At 40.3% G+C, this 16,301-nt stretch overlaps 1 protein-coding gene across 1 annotated transcript; it reads right to left on the bottom strand.

Annotated features, from left to right (window-relative positions):
- Positions 1 to 3,051: 3,051 nt before the first annotated feature.
- Positions 3,052 to 8,924, bottom strand: LOC125379339 (perlucin-like). Its single transcript, XM_048395712.1, has 4 exons — positions 8,820 to 8,924; positions 4,513 to 4,601; positions 3,944 to 4,037; positions 3,052 to 3,334 (listed from the first exon to the last, which is right to left on the bottom strand). Exons 1-4 carry the CDS (start codon positions 8,872 to 8,874, stop codon positions 3,108 to 3,110), a joined length of 465 nt encoding a protein of 154 aa, XP_048251669.1. The 5' UTR covers positions 8,875 to 8,924; the 3' UTR covers positions 3,052 to 3,107.
- Positions 8,925 to 16,301: the final 7,377 nt, after the last annotated feature.

Here is a 16,301-nt window from a genome sequence, read left to right as displayed (position 1 = left end):
ATTATATTACACAACTAACGGTGTGAGGTGTGTGAAAAGGCTGGTGTTGGGTGTGATTGATTTGGTTGGGCTTTTCAATATAGGTTTTAAAAGCTTTGAGTGGCTTTTGTTTTATTGTTATTTTTTCTGTGGCCTTTTATGCTTGTTTCAAATATCCACTTTAGAAATAGTAACATGAAAGTCCAATCCGATATGTTAAGACATGGTGTTCAAACTTGCGTACATCCACTTTGTTTCTGCTTATTGATAAAGTTTTGTCACCAATGTAATCTCCGAGTATTGGATATTCTCGGAAACTGTATGACATTTATTGTTATTTATGGCCGGATTTATTACGTCACGTAAGACGGGTACACATGCTTGTGATATTAACAGTGATCATAAGTTTACTACATATGTATGGGATTTTATATCGAGATTAGACATTTTGTTTCCAGCAACGGCTTCAAAACTCCGTATCTTGTTATTTATTTAATACAATGCGCCTGATTTTGTTTCAACAGTCTGAAGCATAATTATTTTTTTCAGTGACTATTAATTTTTTTCGATAAGATCCAAGCTGCCTTAACTAATACTTATTTAGTTGGACACGTGGATGAAGCATGGCAGCAAATGCCAGAGATTGGTTGATAACCTCCAAATTAACCAATGTCTGCTTGAAATTGAATATGGCGCCATGCTGAGCTTCCAACAGTCGGTGTAGTTCTGTTTTCATTGTTTTGTTGTTTTGACGCATTTAGTGGCCAGAATTATGGTTAAAGTGTAAATCTTTAAATATAAAATCACAATCACAACTGGGATCCAGGACACTCCTCGTGATGTACACTGCAACACAAACTCGTGGTTTAGGACCCGTACCTGCACAGACTGTCTGTAAACGTTTACGAGCTGACAAACTCGTGGTTTAGGACCCGTACCTGCACAGACTGTCTGTAAACGTTTACGAGCTGACAAACTCGTGGTTTAGGACCCGTACCTACACAGACTGACTGTAAACGTTTACGAGCTGACAAACTCGTGGTTTAGGACCCGTACCTGCACAGACTGACTGTAAACGTTTACGAGCTGACAAACTCGTGGTTTAGGACCCGTACCTGCACAGACTGACTGTAAACGTTTACGAGCTGACAAACTCGTGGTTTAGGTCCCGTACCTGAGCAGACTGTCTTTAACGTTTACGAGCTGACAAACTCGTGGTTTAGGACCCGTACCTGCACAGACTGTCTGTAAACGTTTACGAGCTGACAAACTCGTGGTTTAGGTCCCGTACCTGCACAGACTGTCTGTAAACGTTTACGAGCTGACAAACTCGTGGTTTAGGACCCGTACCTGCACAGACTGACTGTAAACGTTTACGAGCTGACAAACTCGTGGTTTAGGACCCGTACCTGCACAGACTGACTGTAAACGTTTACGAGCTGACAAACTCGTGGTTTAGGACCCGTACCTGCACAGACTGACTGTAAACGTTTACGAGCTGACAAACTCGTGGTTTAGGTCCCGTACCTGAGCAGACTGTCTTTAACGTTTACGAGCTGACAAACTCGTGGTTTAGGACCCGTACCTGCACAGACTGTCTGTAAACGTTTACGAGCTGACAAACTCGTGGTTTAGGACCCGTACCCGCACAGACTGTCTGTAAACGTCTACGAGCTGACAAACTCGTGGTTTAGGTCCCGTACCTGCACAGACTGTCTGTAAACGTCTACGAGCTGACAAACTCGTGGTTTAGGACCCGTACCTGCACAGACTGTCTGTAAACGTTTACGAGCTGACAAACTCGTGGTTTAGGACCCGTACCTGCACAGACTGTCTGTAAACGTTTACAAGCTGACAAACTCGTGGTTTAGGACCCGTACCTGCACAGACTATCTGTAAACGTTTACGAGCGGACAAAATCGTGGTTTGGGTCCCGTACCTGCACAGAATGTATGTAAACGTTTACGAGCTGACAAACTCGTGGCACAGACTGACGAGCTTCTAAAATACGAGCAAGAAGGCCCTACGCGGCTGCAGTTGTGTCGATTACATCATCACTGGCTTAAGCAAAGTGAAGAATCCTGTACCTTTCTTTAAAGGGGAGACTGGCGGATTCATGTGTATCGGTGACAGAGTAAGTGTTGTAACGAATGTGGCATACTAGTTAAAAGATTCGGTGGAGATGGTGTCATGGTGTGGAAGCCATCACTTTACGTTGTCCCGGCACTGCAAGCACCAGGCGCCATTTCTCATTATGGCAATGCTCCTCCCCACACAGCGGTAGTCCTCACTGATTTCCTGAGAGCTCATAAACGTACTGCCATGGCCGTTAAGGTTAACCCCGTGGGATGAGCTAGACAGACATTTATGTTAACGTCAACCGTGTCCACAGAATCTGCAGCGATTACGCCATGCTCTGCTGGAAGAATGAGGAACGGGCTGCCATTTAGCAAGGTGTCATGCCCGGGCTTCTTAGTACCATGTGTAAGACATTCAGGTAATCTGCCAAGCAGACGTACCACTATTAAAGTCTATAAAATGACAGATTGAATCACTTGAAAACCACATGTGTTTTTTTCATAAAGTATATAGGAAAATGTGGGAACGAAAATCTTGCTCTTGACCCCTGTCCAATGACTATAACCTACATCCTGTGAATTCTAAACAACAAGAGCTGTAGCTCCTTGAATATTGCTGGACACAATGGAAAGTCTGATGGAGAGGGTCATCCATGACTCCTTATGCATATATCTAATAATGAAGCGGTTCTGCTGGTATCTTCCATTTCTAGTTCCTGTGGGTAAATCCGCGGAAGAGAATTGACCATCGTTGAATTATATTAGACCAGTGAAGATCCAGGGCAGAATAGGTCTTCGGTAACTTATGCTTGCTGTAAAAGGCGATTATGCTTGTTGTAAGAGCCGACTAACGGGATTGGGTGGTCAGGCTCGCTGACTTGGTTGGTGCATGTCATCGATCCCAATTGCGGTGATCGATGCTCATTTTTCACAAATTAATTCCTTACATTCACTCACACACACTCATTCACGCACTTTAAAAACAACACTAAACCATGTTTCAGTCGTATTTTATTAACGAGTGACTTTCACTCATGTTACTGACTGACATCAGATTTCCTTTTCGCAAATGAAGTTCGACGTACTGTACGCGTGACATGGAGCATCGTTCCATAAATAGTAACTATAGGACCGTCTCATTTCCAGACAATGTTCTTTCCCCTTGTAATTATCAGGTTGTCTTGGAGACCAGTTGCTGTAGACCATAGGACGCCGTCCCTCCCACAGCCATCTCCCCTCCAGGTTCAGATCAGTCGCACCAAGCCAATACTTCGCAGCTATAAATAACAAATTAGAACCAATAAAGTTGCACTTTTATTCGACCATATATATATTTGAAAAAGGCGCCATGTCATTACAGTCCAACTTTATAAGAAGGCAGCTGTAAACACTACGCCAAGTGTCGGTATTAAGGTAGTTAGGTACACATGCATTTATATTAATATGTATGTTGCTAAACAGAAAGCAAACGTTTATACAATGTTTCATTTCTGAACTTTAACTTACAACGCCTTCTTGAAATAAGAAATGCATTTCTTTGAAACACTTTCATTTTCGAAACTGTTCCTCAAACAAGACCTAATAAAAGTGTCAGACAACCGCATAACATGTCATAACATTTCAGAGTGATTTAAATGCATTCTGTGAGTAAAGCTCGACTTCAGAGTTTAATTCATGTCTACACTTATTGTGTCGCAAAACCCCACCACTAATATACCAAATTTTATTTTGACAATAGATGTCATCAAATGCCCTAAATGTTTAAATATGGCGGATAAATTAAAAACGATCTCACAATTTATGAGTGTCAGATGTTTACAGACTCCGACGTTGACCACAATGACGAAAAGTATATATCAGATATCAATGAGTTCCAAACATTTCACCTTTGCCTGTTCTTTTGGCATAACTTCTTAGGAAGTCGTCCTCATCTTTGTTATTTATCCTTACGAGATGGCTCTCCATGTAGCCACAGTAAGCCTGAAACATTAACAGACACACTGATGTCATTAATGTTATGATATTCCACCTGATACAAATATAATCCAGGTAACAATTAAAAAGGTAATTTACAGCAAAAGCAACCCACTGTACGACTAATAAGACATTGTTGGCAAAGAAAGCCTTGCTGATAAATTTCCGTAGGAGTGATTGCACATATATTTATTCCTTAATTTTCAAACTTGCCACACACTGCATGGCACTGTCATGCACCGTGTGCAGTACTTTGACACTACGTGCCTGGAGTATTGACATATCAAGTTGTTACATATGATCTGTAGACTTTATGCATCATTCAATTTAGTGTTCACACATGTCCACACATGTCCTTCCCTTGGTTGTGCCCTATATCGGTCAAGTTCAGTGTTTAGTTTTTCTTCAAACAAGGTTACATTATTGTCAGATTCCGAGATAGGCTTATTACTTCATTCATGACACTTGCTTCACAACTTACGCTTGCTTCAGCAAATGATCCATGTATGTTGGAAAACCAGTAGCAGGACTTCTTGTTCTGAATAAACCCAAGAGGACAAGACTTTTTCCCTGAATCCACAAAAAATAGCTGGTGTCGTTCAAACAACAAGCATAAGCTCACAAGATTGTGGACCAAAAGCAAACGTGCATCTTGTATAATTGAACTTAACATTTCACTATCACTGCATTTAAGTGACTTCAACCAAGATGATTAACTTGATTTGTCTAGATAAACAGATATCCCAGTTATACGAAGAACAAAGGTAGCCGGGTTAAAAATCATAATAAGAAAACAAAACAATTCACCTGAAATATTAAGAAACATTATCATTTGTAGAGAAAAGGTTTGAAGTGTGTTGAAGGAAAATTGATGCATTAGAATCGAGAGAAAAACCCCAGACTGTTTTATTAAACCCAGTCGAAGATATCGAAGTTGACAGCTACTTGTGATGTCTTGGACAACACAGTTTGATGTTCCTATAGCTATTACCATTCACACAATGTTTAAGCTTTCTGCATCTTGTGATTCTTGAGATTATAATTTCTAAACTTTGCCTAAAATTTGATTTTCAAAACATTTTAAAGAAATATACCCATAAAATTAAATCACAATAATTTGAATAAAAAAACATGACTTTACATATGGATGGTCCTGTAGCTTTTTCTTGAAGTTCTTGGGATTCTTTCTTAATTTTTTAAAACACAATAATTTGAACGCAATACCATAAGAATATCAATGCATTCCAGATTTTAGCTTCATCAGTCAAGCAATATCAGATTTGAAGTGCGTGAGTGAGTATAGATGGCTTTAAGAATATTTGCGCAAAAGGGACTTCAGCGTCACGAGCGAAAGCTTTTCTGACAATGATTCCCCACCGGCAAATAAGCGAAGATGGTAAAGAGATATAATTTCCACTTCAAAGGAAAATATAGGGGTTACTACATGAACTACATGTTAAGTGTAAGTAATTTTAGAGCAGGTACATATTATTGTAAATATATTTGTTGGAACAGACCGATCCAGCTTGCCAATCAAAACTGGCGAATGTGTCGGTTTGAGCCAATTAGAAGGCCGAGCACTTTTTCTGTTTTGTCAGACTTACTTCCGGGTCGAATTAGGTCTTTGACGCGATGTGCCTACGGTTTGTACAATTTTGACTCGCGATATCGATTAGGTATCACTGAGAGCGAGATGTATTCCTTTCCCCAAGACCATTTGCACGAATTCCCACACTTTTGCACAAATGCATATTGAATATGAGTAAATGACATCGAGTGGTTATTTACGATTTTGCACATCGTATAAACAAGGATAGTGTTCGTAACTAAAAAATAATTATTGATTTACGATTTTCGCCAATTATGGGGCATAGTCATCAGCTTAGATTGCTAAACAGCCGTCACAAAGTGTAAATAAATACAACAGTGATCTGATTTCCGTCTGTGCAGATAGAAATCAAACCAATATTTAAACCAAAGCACAATCTGATATAAATGTTTTCTCGCTCTCTTAGATATTTTAATATTTTACAGATTTTTAGATATGGTTTAGTTTCAAAATCACACAAATTCCGAATTGCAAATTCCTCATGCCGCAATAAACATGGAAATTTAGCCATTTTCTATGGTTTTCGGTCACGCAAAATCTTTCAGTTTGACTCACATTTCTTCATCATATTCCTCCAGTGTCTAGTAAGAAGAGGAATATATTTGGTGAGAAGAAAATTGAATTGTCGTAATGTTTTGACAGATTGGAATAACAGTTTAAAAGTCACATGTTGAGTCATTTCATTCACGTTCAAGATATTCACTGGTATTGAAGGCATATTAATATACATTCTAGTGAAATAACTCAATGATTTAAAGCAATTTCGAAGAGATTTTCATGAGTTTACTGGAATGATATCTAAAGATGGTAATGTAATGATATGAATTATAGTCTAATCAAGTAATTGACCCGTTATTGATCCGGGGTAGAACAGGTCTTCAGCAACTCATGTTTGCCGTAAAAGGCGACTATGCTTGTCGTAAGATCCGACTAACGGGGTAGGAAGGTCAGGCTCACGGACTTGGTTGATGCTTGTCATCGTATCCCATTTGATTGGATCGATACTCATGATGTCAAACACTGGATTGTATGGCCTAGACTAGATTATTTACAGACTGCCGTCATATAGCTGGAAAATTGCTGAGTGCGGCGTAAAACAACAACCCAAACCATATTCGGAGTGTATACTTACTCCTTCATCGGGTGAATTAATGCTATGAAGCAGGGAACATATATATGTACCTGTAGGAACAACAAAAGTAATAAGATAACAAAGATGGAAACTTAACATGGGAAGCCAACAAATAAATGATGCTGATAGGTGATTAGCACTGGGCAAATGGAAGCCAACACTTAGCAGTTAGTTAGCGCTGATAGGTGATTAGCAAAGGGCAAATGGAAGCCAACACTTCGCAGTCAGTTAGCGCTGATAGGTGATTAGCACTGGGCAAATGGAAGCCAACACTTAGCAGTTAGTTAGTGCTGATAGGTGATTAGCACTGGGCAAATGGAAGCCAACACTTAGCAGTCAGTTAGCGCTGATTGGTGATTAGCAATGGGCCAATGGAAGCCATCACTTCGCAGTTATTTAGCGCTGATTGGTGATTAGCAATGGGCAAATGGAAGCCATCACTTCGCAGTTAGTTAGCGCTGATAAGTGATTAGCAATGGGCAAATGGAAGCCAACACTTAGCAGTTAGTTAGCGCTGATAAGTGATAAGAACTCGGCAAATGGAAGCCATCACTTAGCACACAGTAAGCGCTGATAGGTGATTAGCACTGGGCAAATGGAAGCCATCACTTAGCAGTCAGTTAGCGCTGATAGGTGATTAGAACTCGGCAAATGGAAGCCATCACTTAGCAGTCAGTTAGCGCTGATAGGTGATTAGCAATGGGAAAATGGAAGGCAACACTTAGCAGTCAGTTAGCGCTGATAGGTGATTAGCAATGGGCAAATGGAAGTCATCACTTCGCAGTTAGTTAGCGCTGATAAGTGATTCGCAATGGGCAAATGGAAGCCAACACTTAGCAGTTAGTAAGCGCTGATAGGTGATTGGCACTGGGCAAATGGAAGCCATCACTTAGCAGTTACTTAGTGCTGATAAGTGATTAGCAATGGGCAAATGGAAGCCAACACTTAGCAGTCATTTAGTGCTGATAAGTGATTAGCAATGGGCAAATGGAAGCCAACACTTAGCAGTCCGTTAGCGCTGATAGGTGATTAGCAATGGGCAAATGGAAGCCATCACTTCGCAGTTAGTTAGCGCTGATAAGTGATTAGCACTGGGCAAATGGAAGCCAACACTTCGCAGTTAGTTAGCGCTGATAGGTGATTAGCAATGGGCAAATGGAAGCCATCACTTAGCAGTCAGTTAGCGCTGATAGATGACAGCAGGACTTAAATTATCAATGATGGGTAAGAAAAACACTGCATGAAGAACGTTCAACGTTTTGGGACAACGGGGGACAAATGCGACCCTCCTTCTGTATCTGTCATATCACTTGCATGACAATGAGCGGAGTGATGCCTTACCAGTGTGTAAAACTAAACTTACTTGTTTATATTTGCGGGAGACCCCTTATTTTCCCTCACTTCCACGCACTGTTATATGCGAGTTAAACATTCAGATGTTGGGAAAACACGTTTGACCAAATGCAACCCTTTACTTTGTTCAAAGGCAATTGTTTCCTTAATTCAGATCGACGACCCGCTCAAAATATTGACATCTACCAATGCCGTCTCACTCAATATCTTCACTAGTACAAACATGTAAATTTGCAGGGTAAACTGACGATAAACATGCAGTATATGAAAGATGCGCACTCAGATCTGCATTGAAAAGAGAGCAATATTTAGCCCCTAAAGAATACATACACATGTAAGTTTTAATCAAAGATACATCATTCATAATAAATAAAAATAAATTAAAAGATGGTACTTTTTGCTACCTTGCATGGCGAGTGCGTATCAATGCAAAATTGTGACATGATAGGTTTGCCCTATATAACCGACAAACGTCCATAGTTAACTGCAACACACATGCAATATATCACCCTCACGCGAATGGGCGGTCGGGTAGCCTAGTGGTTAAAGCATTCGCTCCTCTCGCCGAAGACCCGGGTTCGATTCCCGACACGGGTACAATGTCCGTGATATTGCTTGAATATTGCTTAAAGCGGCGTAAACCCAAACTCACTCACTCACGTGTTAACGTCAATGTATAAATGTAAGTAGTTACCTGCAGTAGCTGATGCCAGTGAGCACAGAAGTACAGCCAGGAGCTGGAGCCGCATGGTTCTGACTGTGAGCCGTGTACAGCTGCAATCTGACAGGGACACGCCAGCTCAGCTTTTAAATATTACAACAAAGATCCGGGAAAAGAGAGTGTTCAATATTAACCTGTTGGGAGTGTGACAGGTATATGATCAAGGACCTAACACATATAGGTATTGCATTTCGAAATCAGACTCATGTCCGCCCCAGACACCAGCTGCTGCACATAATTTCAGCACGTTTCACACCTGACTTCAGTTTTTATTACTGCAGCACATGGCGTTATCACTGTCCAGTATATCAGGTGTTATGACATAATAAATAATCCAGTAGTTTTTTTTAAAAATACAGCTTGTGGGAAATTGAAAACAACAAATATTTTTCCAAAGGTTCAGATGAACAAGAAAACAGTATCATTCCCATCCCCCGCCATAGGGCACATTAGGGTTGTGTTGGTTCAAATAATGGTGAGTATAAACTATTATCTTATAAAGCCTTAGGGAGAGATGGGCCGCTTTATGTCATCAGAAAAAAATGATCAAATGTGAAATTAATACACACAAAAGGCCCCTTCTCTGGCAAAAATAACTCAGTCTTGAGAGGTATCTCTAAGATGAGGACGCAAACCTTCATTCATGTAACTTCAGTAGTTTCTGTATTGTACAAACTTTTTTTATCCATACATTGTGTCTACTTTGACATGCAAATATTAGTACATATATATGACCCGTGAAGATCCGGGGTAGGTCTTCCCATGCTTGCCGTAAAAGGCGACTATGTTTGTCGTCGTAAAAGGCAACTAACGGGATCGGGTGGTCAGGCTCGCTGACTTGGTTGATGCATGTCATCGATCCCAATTGTGTGGATCGATACTCATGATATTAATCACTGGATTGTCTGGTCCAGACTAGATTATTTACAGATCGCCGTCATATAGCTGGAATATTGCTGAGTGCGGCGTTAAACAACAAACCAACCAACCAAAATCATTCTTTCAACTTCAGTAGTTTCCGAGAAAACGTGCCCCCATCTCACGCTGTATGCACTAAATTTAAAAGCACGGAGCAAGGGTTATAACTCTGTACAAATTAAATTTACAACATAAATTTGACAACTCGTATGAGATCATGACCGGTAACATCAGTGTGTAAAATTTCATTTCTCTCACTCAAACAGTTTTAAAAAAAAAAATTGTCCACGTCTTTGAAAGGCATTTAGAAGTGATTCACATAGGGAAGAGAACATATGGATGTCAACTTCTTTATCCATAATAAAGAAGTTGACATCCAAATTGGCCCACTTTGAGAATCGGACGGAATGACGGACGGACGAACTCCCTCCTGTATCTCCCCGTGTTTAGTTTCTCATACAAACATCCCATCCAGTATATATAATATGTGAACGACTTATTGTGTCCTTTTTCGTGGTTTTGACATACGGTTCTGATACTGTACACTTTAACATACAAGGAACGATGTGATTGGAAAACTAAACGTGTATTCATATACACAATGTGCTGAAAAATTCTACTTATCCAGCTCCATTCATATGTTGGAAGACATGTGGGAATTCCGGATAAGAACATTGATCCACAGCAACCAATAAACCAAGATCATGATCCAATTTGGTTGTCTCCGACAAGAATGAAAGTGGAGAAGACCTACTCTACCCAGTCTCTAAGACAGGTGATATAAAAATGTGTAGTTATGACCAGTAGGTTTATGAAGTTCACATTTTTTATGTCATCATGCTAAGTATGCACATATGAACCACACGTTTATCAACTGAATGAACAATATCAAATTTTATTAAAAAACCCAAAACATTAGTGCCGATTACTACAAAACAGTAAATCAGCACATCCATTTCATCATGTCATAACTTTCGGGGGACAGGTGTTGGCAACTTGAATACGGTGCCGCAATTCACTGTGCAGAGTTGTGTCCGTTATTCGCGGCAGGATCCGCTGCTAAGATCTTATTTTCGAGTAAGTGCCAGATAATAATTGTATAACCGTCGTGAAGTTGGGCATTTTTCCCACTTGAAGGTTAGATGACATTTTTAACTGAAATACTTTTCCAAACGGCGTTAGGGGCGGTCGGGTAGCCTAGTGGTTAAAGCGTTCGCTGGTCACGCCGAAGACCCGGGTTCGATTCCCGACATGGGTACAATGTGTGAAGCCTATTTCTGGTGTCCCCTGCCGTGATATTGCTGGAATATTGCTGAAAGCGGCGTAAAACCATACTCACTGACACTGCTTATTCAATTAACAAAACGGGTTACAATAGGTCTTCAGCAACCCATGCTGGTTGTAAAGAGGCGAAGTATCTTAACTGCATAGACTGATGCTCATGTTGCCTATCACAGGATTGTCTGGTCAATTGCACAACCCGCCGTCGTTAAGCTGGAATATTGCTGAGTCTGGCGTTAAAAAACAACAAGCATATCTTTCTATAGCGCAACACGACTTATGTATGATGTGTGAAGATCCAAAAGAGATGCAGGTCTCTGATGGCCACTACTTGCCGAAACCAAAGAGCATGTGCATGGTGTTGATAGACGTAGAAATATAATCGAAATAACGATCATCGGTTTCTGGCACGCCTTCGGGACGCTACCCTGCACAGCCAGTTGCTGCCCACTCGACGACTGAGCTATCCAAGCCACACACACACACACACACACACACACACACACACACACCACACACACACACACACACACACACACACACACACACAGAGACACACACAGACAGACACACACACACACACACACACACACACACACACACACACACACACACACACACCACCACCACCAGGATTTTCAGTGAAATGCCGCTGTGAAGTATTTAATTTACCACCACCTTCCATCTGCAATGTGCAATGGTGATCGCTCCTATATCTTTCCTATGTTGGGTCACATAAACAAGTGTCAACACAATCTGCTGCACTAGAGTAAACCCAACTCATGGTTCAGTGTAAAAGACACAGATAGATCATAGATGGCCTATTGTGTTGGAGTCCGGGAAACACTTGACAATTCATTTTTATACCCCAAGTTTTATAAGAATAAATCAGCAGTGTCGACAGGAATTATACACAACTGCCTGGATGTTCATTCCCCTTTCACGCTTTGAGAACGCGTGTAACACAGGTTGCACATGGCTTGAGCACACGTGTGCATGAGTGACCTACACATGTGCAACCCTTTGAGCCCGCTTCAAATGCGTGTAACACGGGAGCGGGTTCCAGTTGAATTTGACAAACAGATGAAATGAATAGTGAGATAAAACAAAACAGTGTGATGTGAATCTTGAGAAGTGCTATTGACCTGTGTTCACAAAACCATAAACACAAGGTCGGCCCGTTTAAATTAGTGTTCGGTTGCTGGACGTATATGCATGAATCTTTCTACTTGGGTCCAGTCTGGTCAAGTTATCAAAGCGTAAATCTGAAAGATCTCTTTTCCCGTGTCAGCGGGCATCTTATCATCAGCTATCTGAAAGAAATTGTTCCGTATAATAAATATTAAATATGTATGTGAATAAATAAATACTTGTTTTTAAATTTGGTGTGATGCTATTAGCAACTGACATTATTGAAGGCTCTGTCCAGGCGGTTAACGTAGCCTAAAAATATGTCCCTCTTTGTGACACATAATCCTGTCATAATCGATGTAACTATCATCAACCAGTGTTTTTAAACAAACTCATTGCTGAATATTTTGTAATATTGGCTATTATTATGCACAACCACAGTAGCTAAAGTGATGACGTAAATCTTGCTGGGGTATTATGCAGGATGCCGAGGTACTGTAAGTCCCCATGATCCCCAGCGAGGTGGCCTAGCTTTGGTTACTGGTGTTTTAAAACTGTATTATATTATGCTCAAATATGTTTCATAAATTGGTTTTAAATATAGTATGCATGAATTGATTTTAAATATTACTTTTCATAGATGACTCAATTGTTAACATGTTAAACTGGGTCTCGTCGCTATATGGCTAAAATATTGCCGTTGCGACGTTAAATATTAACTCACCCAAACTCACCAAACTCATTACAATTGTGACTAGCTGACAGTAGAACAGTAGCGAATTTAGATACGCGTCCATTACTGCGCGAATCCCCGAGTTGACACGATTGGCTTTGATTGGTAAATATTCGATATTAATCAAGTGATTGTGTTTGTTGATCGCTTTTCGGTTGAATTGTTTGCCTACATGAGTCAGTCCAGATGACAAATATAACCATGCTGGTTCGCAAAATGTATGCCTTTGATTGTCGGAACATCCCAGTTTTCGTCTTGTTTTTGTAAGAATTGAGGAGAAAGTTTTGCTCGGGACTCAACATTTTCTGTTAGTTCTAAGAGTATAATAGAAATGAATATGAACTACCATGTAGTCTGAGTCTAGATAGAATCTGTCATCTCAACAATCACCGTGCGTAACCATGCAGAATAAATCCCATGAGGGTTTGTGATTTTGAGCATTGCCCGATATTTCTGTTTGGAGATACGAAAGGTAACAGTTTGTTATTAGAGGAAATTGGTTGTGAATGCTTATACCATGTAGATAGGATATCTTTAGGATTTCTTATCCTTTATTTCTCTGTGAGTATTCCTTTAACATTGATGGAAGGAAGTCACTTAACAAGTTCGTGCATTCTACGGCGGGATCTCCTGCTGCTGATTTTGAGAAAGACAGCAGTGGTCCTTTCACGTTGATGGAAGGAAGTCACTCAACCAATTCATGCACACTATGTCGGCATACATCACATCCAGTGTGTGTCTTCATTTCACTCGGTACTAAGGACCGCGACATACTACGACCACCTCGATTGTTGGCAATGAACGACACAATCACAGGGGCATTTGCAATTTTACAATGAAGTTGTTTGCCGTACCCAGTATTTAATTAGTATCTCATTGATTACTCTCATCTGTTTCTTTGAGTGGCATTTAAAAGTTGGAGTACAAAGAAAGGATAGGATATATGGACGAACAACTTTTTTATAACAACAAGAGTTTGCCACTAACGTGGCTATATCCCTCGCCCCTGTTGCAGAATTTATGACATAATTAAATCTAAACAAACCCTAAATAATTGTAACCAAGGTCATGTCATGAACTTGTCATGGAAATTGTAAAAAAAAGATGAGTTTGGAACCTAAGTCCATCTTGTTGCCATGGAAACGTAAAAAAACATTTCTAAAATTTCTCAAAAGCAAAAGGCACAAGTTCAGCATGCACCTGACACTGTGACAGACCTGCAAAGTTTCATGAAAGAATATTGAACGGTTTATGAGTTATGCTCCAGTGAGTGAGTGAGTGAGTGAGTATGGTTTTACGCCGCTTTTAGCAATATTCCAGCAATATCACGGCGGGGGACACCAGAAATGGGCTTCACACATTGTACCCATGTCGGGAATCGAACCCGGGTCTTCGGCGTGACGAGCCAACGCTTTAACCACTAGGCAACCCGACCGCCCCAGTTATGCTCCAGAAACGTGACGGACGGACGGACGGACGTACTCCGTTGGGCGGGGGATAATTAGGACGTTTTGTAGTATGTTCTCACACCCTTATCAAGTCATGATGGTGTTGGAGCCTACTCCGAAACGTCACTCCTAATTGTAATATAAAACTTGTTCGTCCATAAATCTTATCTTTACTTACCTCAGATATATATCTTTAATATTTAAATTTCAGTGAACTGTGTTAGCTTTCATAGGTTTTGATGGATACTCGTACAATTGTTAGTTGAGTTTGTTCACTAACAACTGTGAGCGTTGTGACTCCTGTGCACACTAAATGTTAATCCCCTGCAGTGTGGTGGCAAAGTGGGGACTCTGTGTCTTGCTTAGAATCCTTGTTTATCAATGGCAACTTCCAGCTGGTGACATTTGGGTGACCTTGACAAGTGATTATGAATTTTAATATTAATATATTCGATATGGGGAAATGTCCTACACTCTCGCGAAATATAAATTGTCTATGAGTTTAAACGGTACGACGCACCAGCCATTTTACACCTATATTGCAACGAAACTATTACCAGCTTGTTGGACTAACATGTCTGCCTTCCTTGACATTTTCCAATAATACAGGTGCTTGACTGCCTCAGAAGTTCGTGATCAATTAGAGTTGGTTTTTTGTCAACAAATCAGTCAAGCTTGCAACGATAGATGAATAGCTGACAAATTTGGATCACAGATCAATGATATCGATTAACAACTAAATACATAGAGACAGGGATTCGATATATTACCAAAGTTATGTTTGTTGTTGAGACGATTGACAGTTAGAAAGTAGGAGTAAATAACAGTAAATGATATCAACATTCCCGAATAATATTATCAAATACATCATCACCCATAACACACAAGAGATAGCTCTCAGCTGTATCTTGTTGGGTCAATCGCTTTCAACATGTTTAAGAATAAACTCACTTTGAGGCACTTAAGAAGTCTAAAACTGGACGTCCTGATATATGTGTTTAGGTTTTCAAGCGCCATAGCTGTGCTTGTGGATTTCAACGATAGATATTATTTGTAATCACAATATGACAAATGTCTTAAAATTCCATAGTTTGTTTAATAGTACTAAATTAAGTGTGTTTTATTGAATACAATATATGCACTGTTTTGGTGTACATTGTTGTAAATTGTAAATAATCTACCCTGCTGTCATACAACCTGAATACAGTTAAGTTGTATCACACAATATACGTATGATTTTCATATGCCACTGTCTGTGGCCAGAAAAGCAAATAAAGTTATTGTCTTATGACCTCTATAATTCCAGCTGACGCTTTCATAATGTTCAAATTCAATCTGCCATCGATCGTGGATAAGCGCTATGTATAAAAACTCATGACTGATAAATTAGTGCAAATATATGTAACAAGAAAGAATCTTGTTTATTTCCAGGCCATCCTGATCATCGATCTTCGTTTGCAATGTCGTCAGTTTCACTTTGAACCCCCATCCAACCGTCGGTGGGAGTTTCTTTCTTAGTTGTTTTATAGCACACCCAGCAATGCTCCAGCTATATATGCTATATCCTACCAGGCAGGGGCACAAAGGTCATGTGTCTTCTCTGGGGAAGATCTTGCTGACTGGTAGTCGACCAGACACTTCTTGATCTTCGGTGTCATGTTGAAAGGAGACTCCTGGAACCTCAGGTTTGTTACCCTGGTGACCTCCTCCGTGACTGCATTTAGCATCCAGTTGAAGATTTGTGGAGTGGTTGGCCATGGACCTCTTCAGCAGCCCCGGAAAAAATGTGACGTATTTGCTGAGGCTGATAATTTCATTGCTGAAGTAAGAGCTGTGCCTACATCCACACCTGCACTGATTGAAGTTATTCTAGCACCTTTAAGATATGACCCAAAGGGTTGGGAATGAATCCCATTATGCAAATTAGACATATTTCCAAAACTA

The sequence above is a fragment of the Haliotis rufescens genome, unplaced genomic scaffold (genome assembly GCF_023055435.1).
Source record: "Haliotis rufescens isolate VD_foot unplaced genomic scaffold, xgHalRufe1.0.p SCAF_14, whole genome shotgun sequence".
Taxonomy (NCBI): domain Eukaryota; kingdom Metazoa; phylum Mollusca; class Gastropoda; order Lepetellida; family Haliotidae; genus Haliotis; species Haliotis rufescens.
This window is presented reverse-complemented; position numbering and strand designations above follow the sequence as displayed.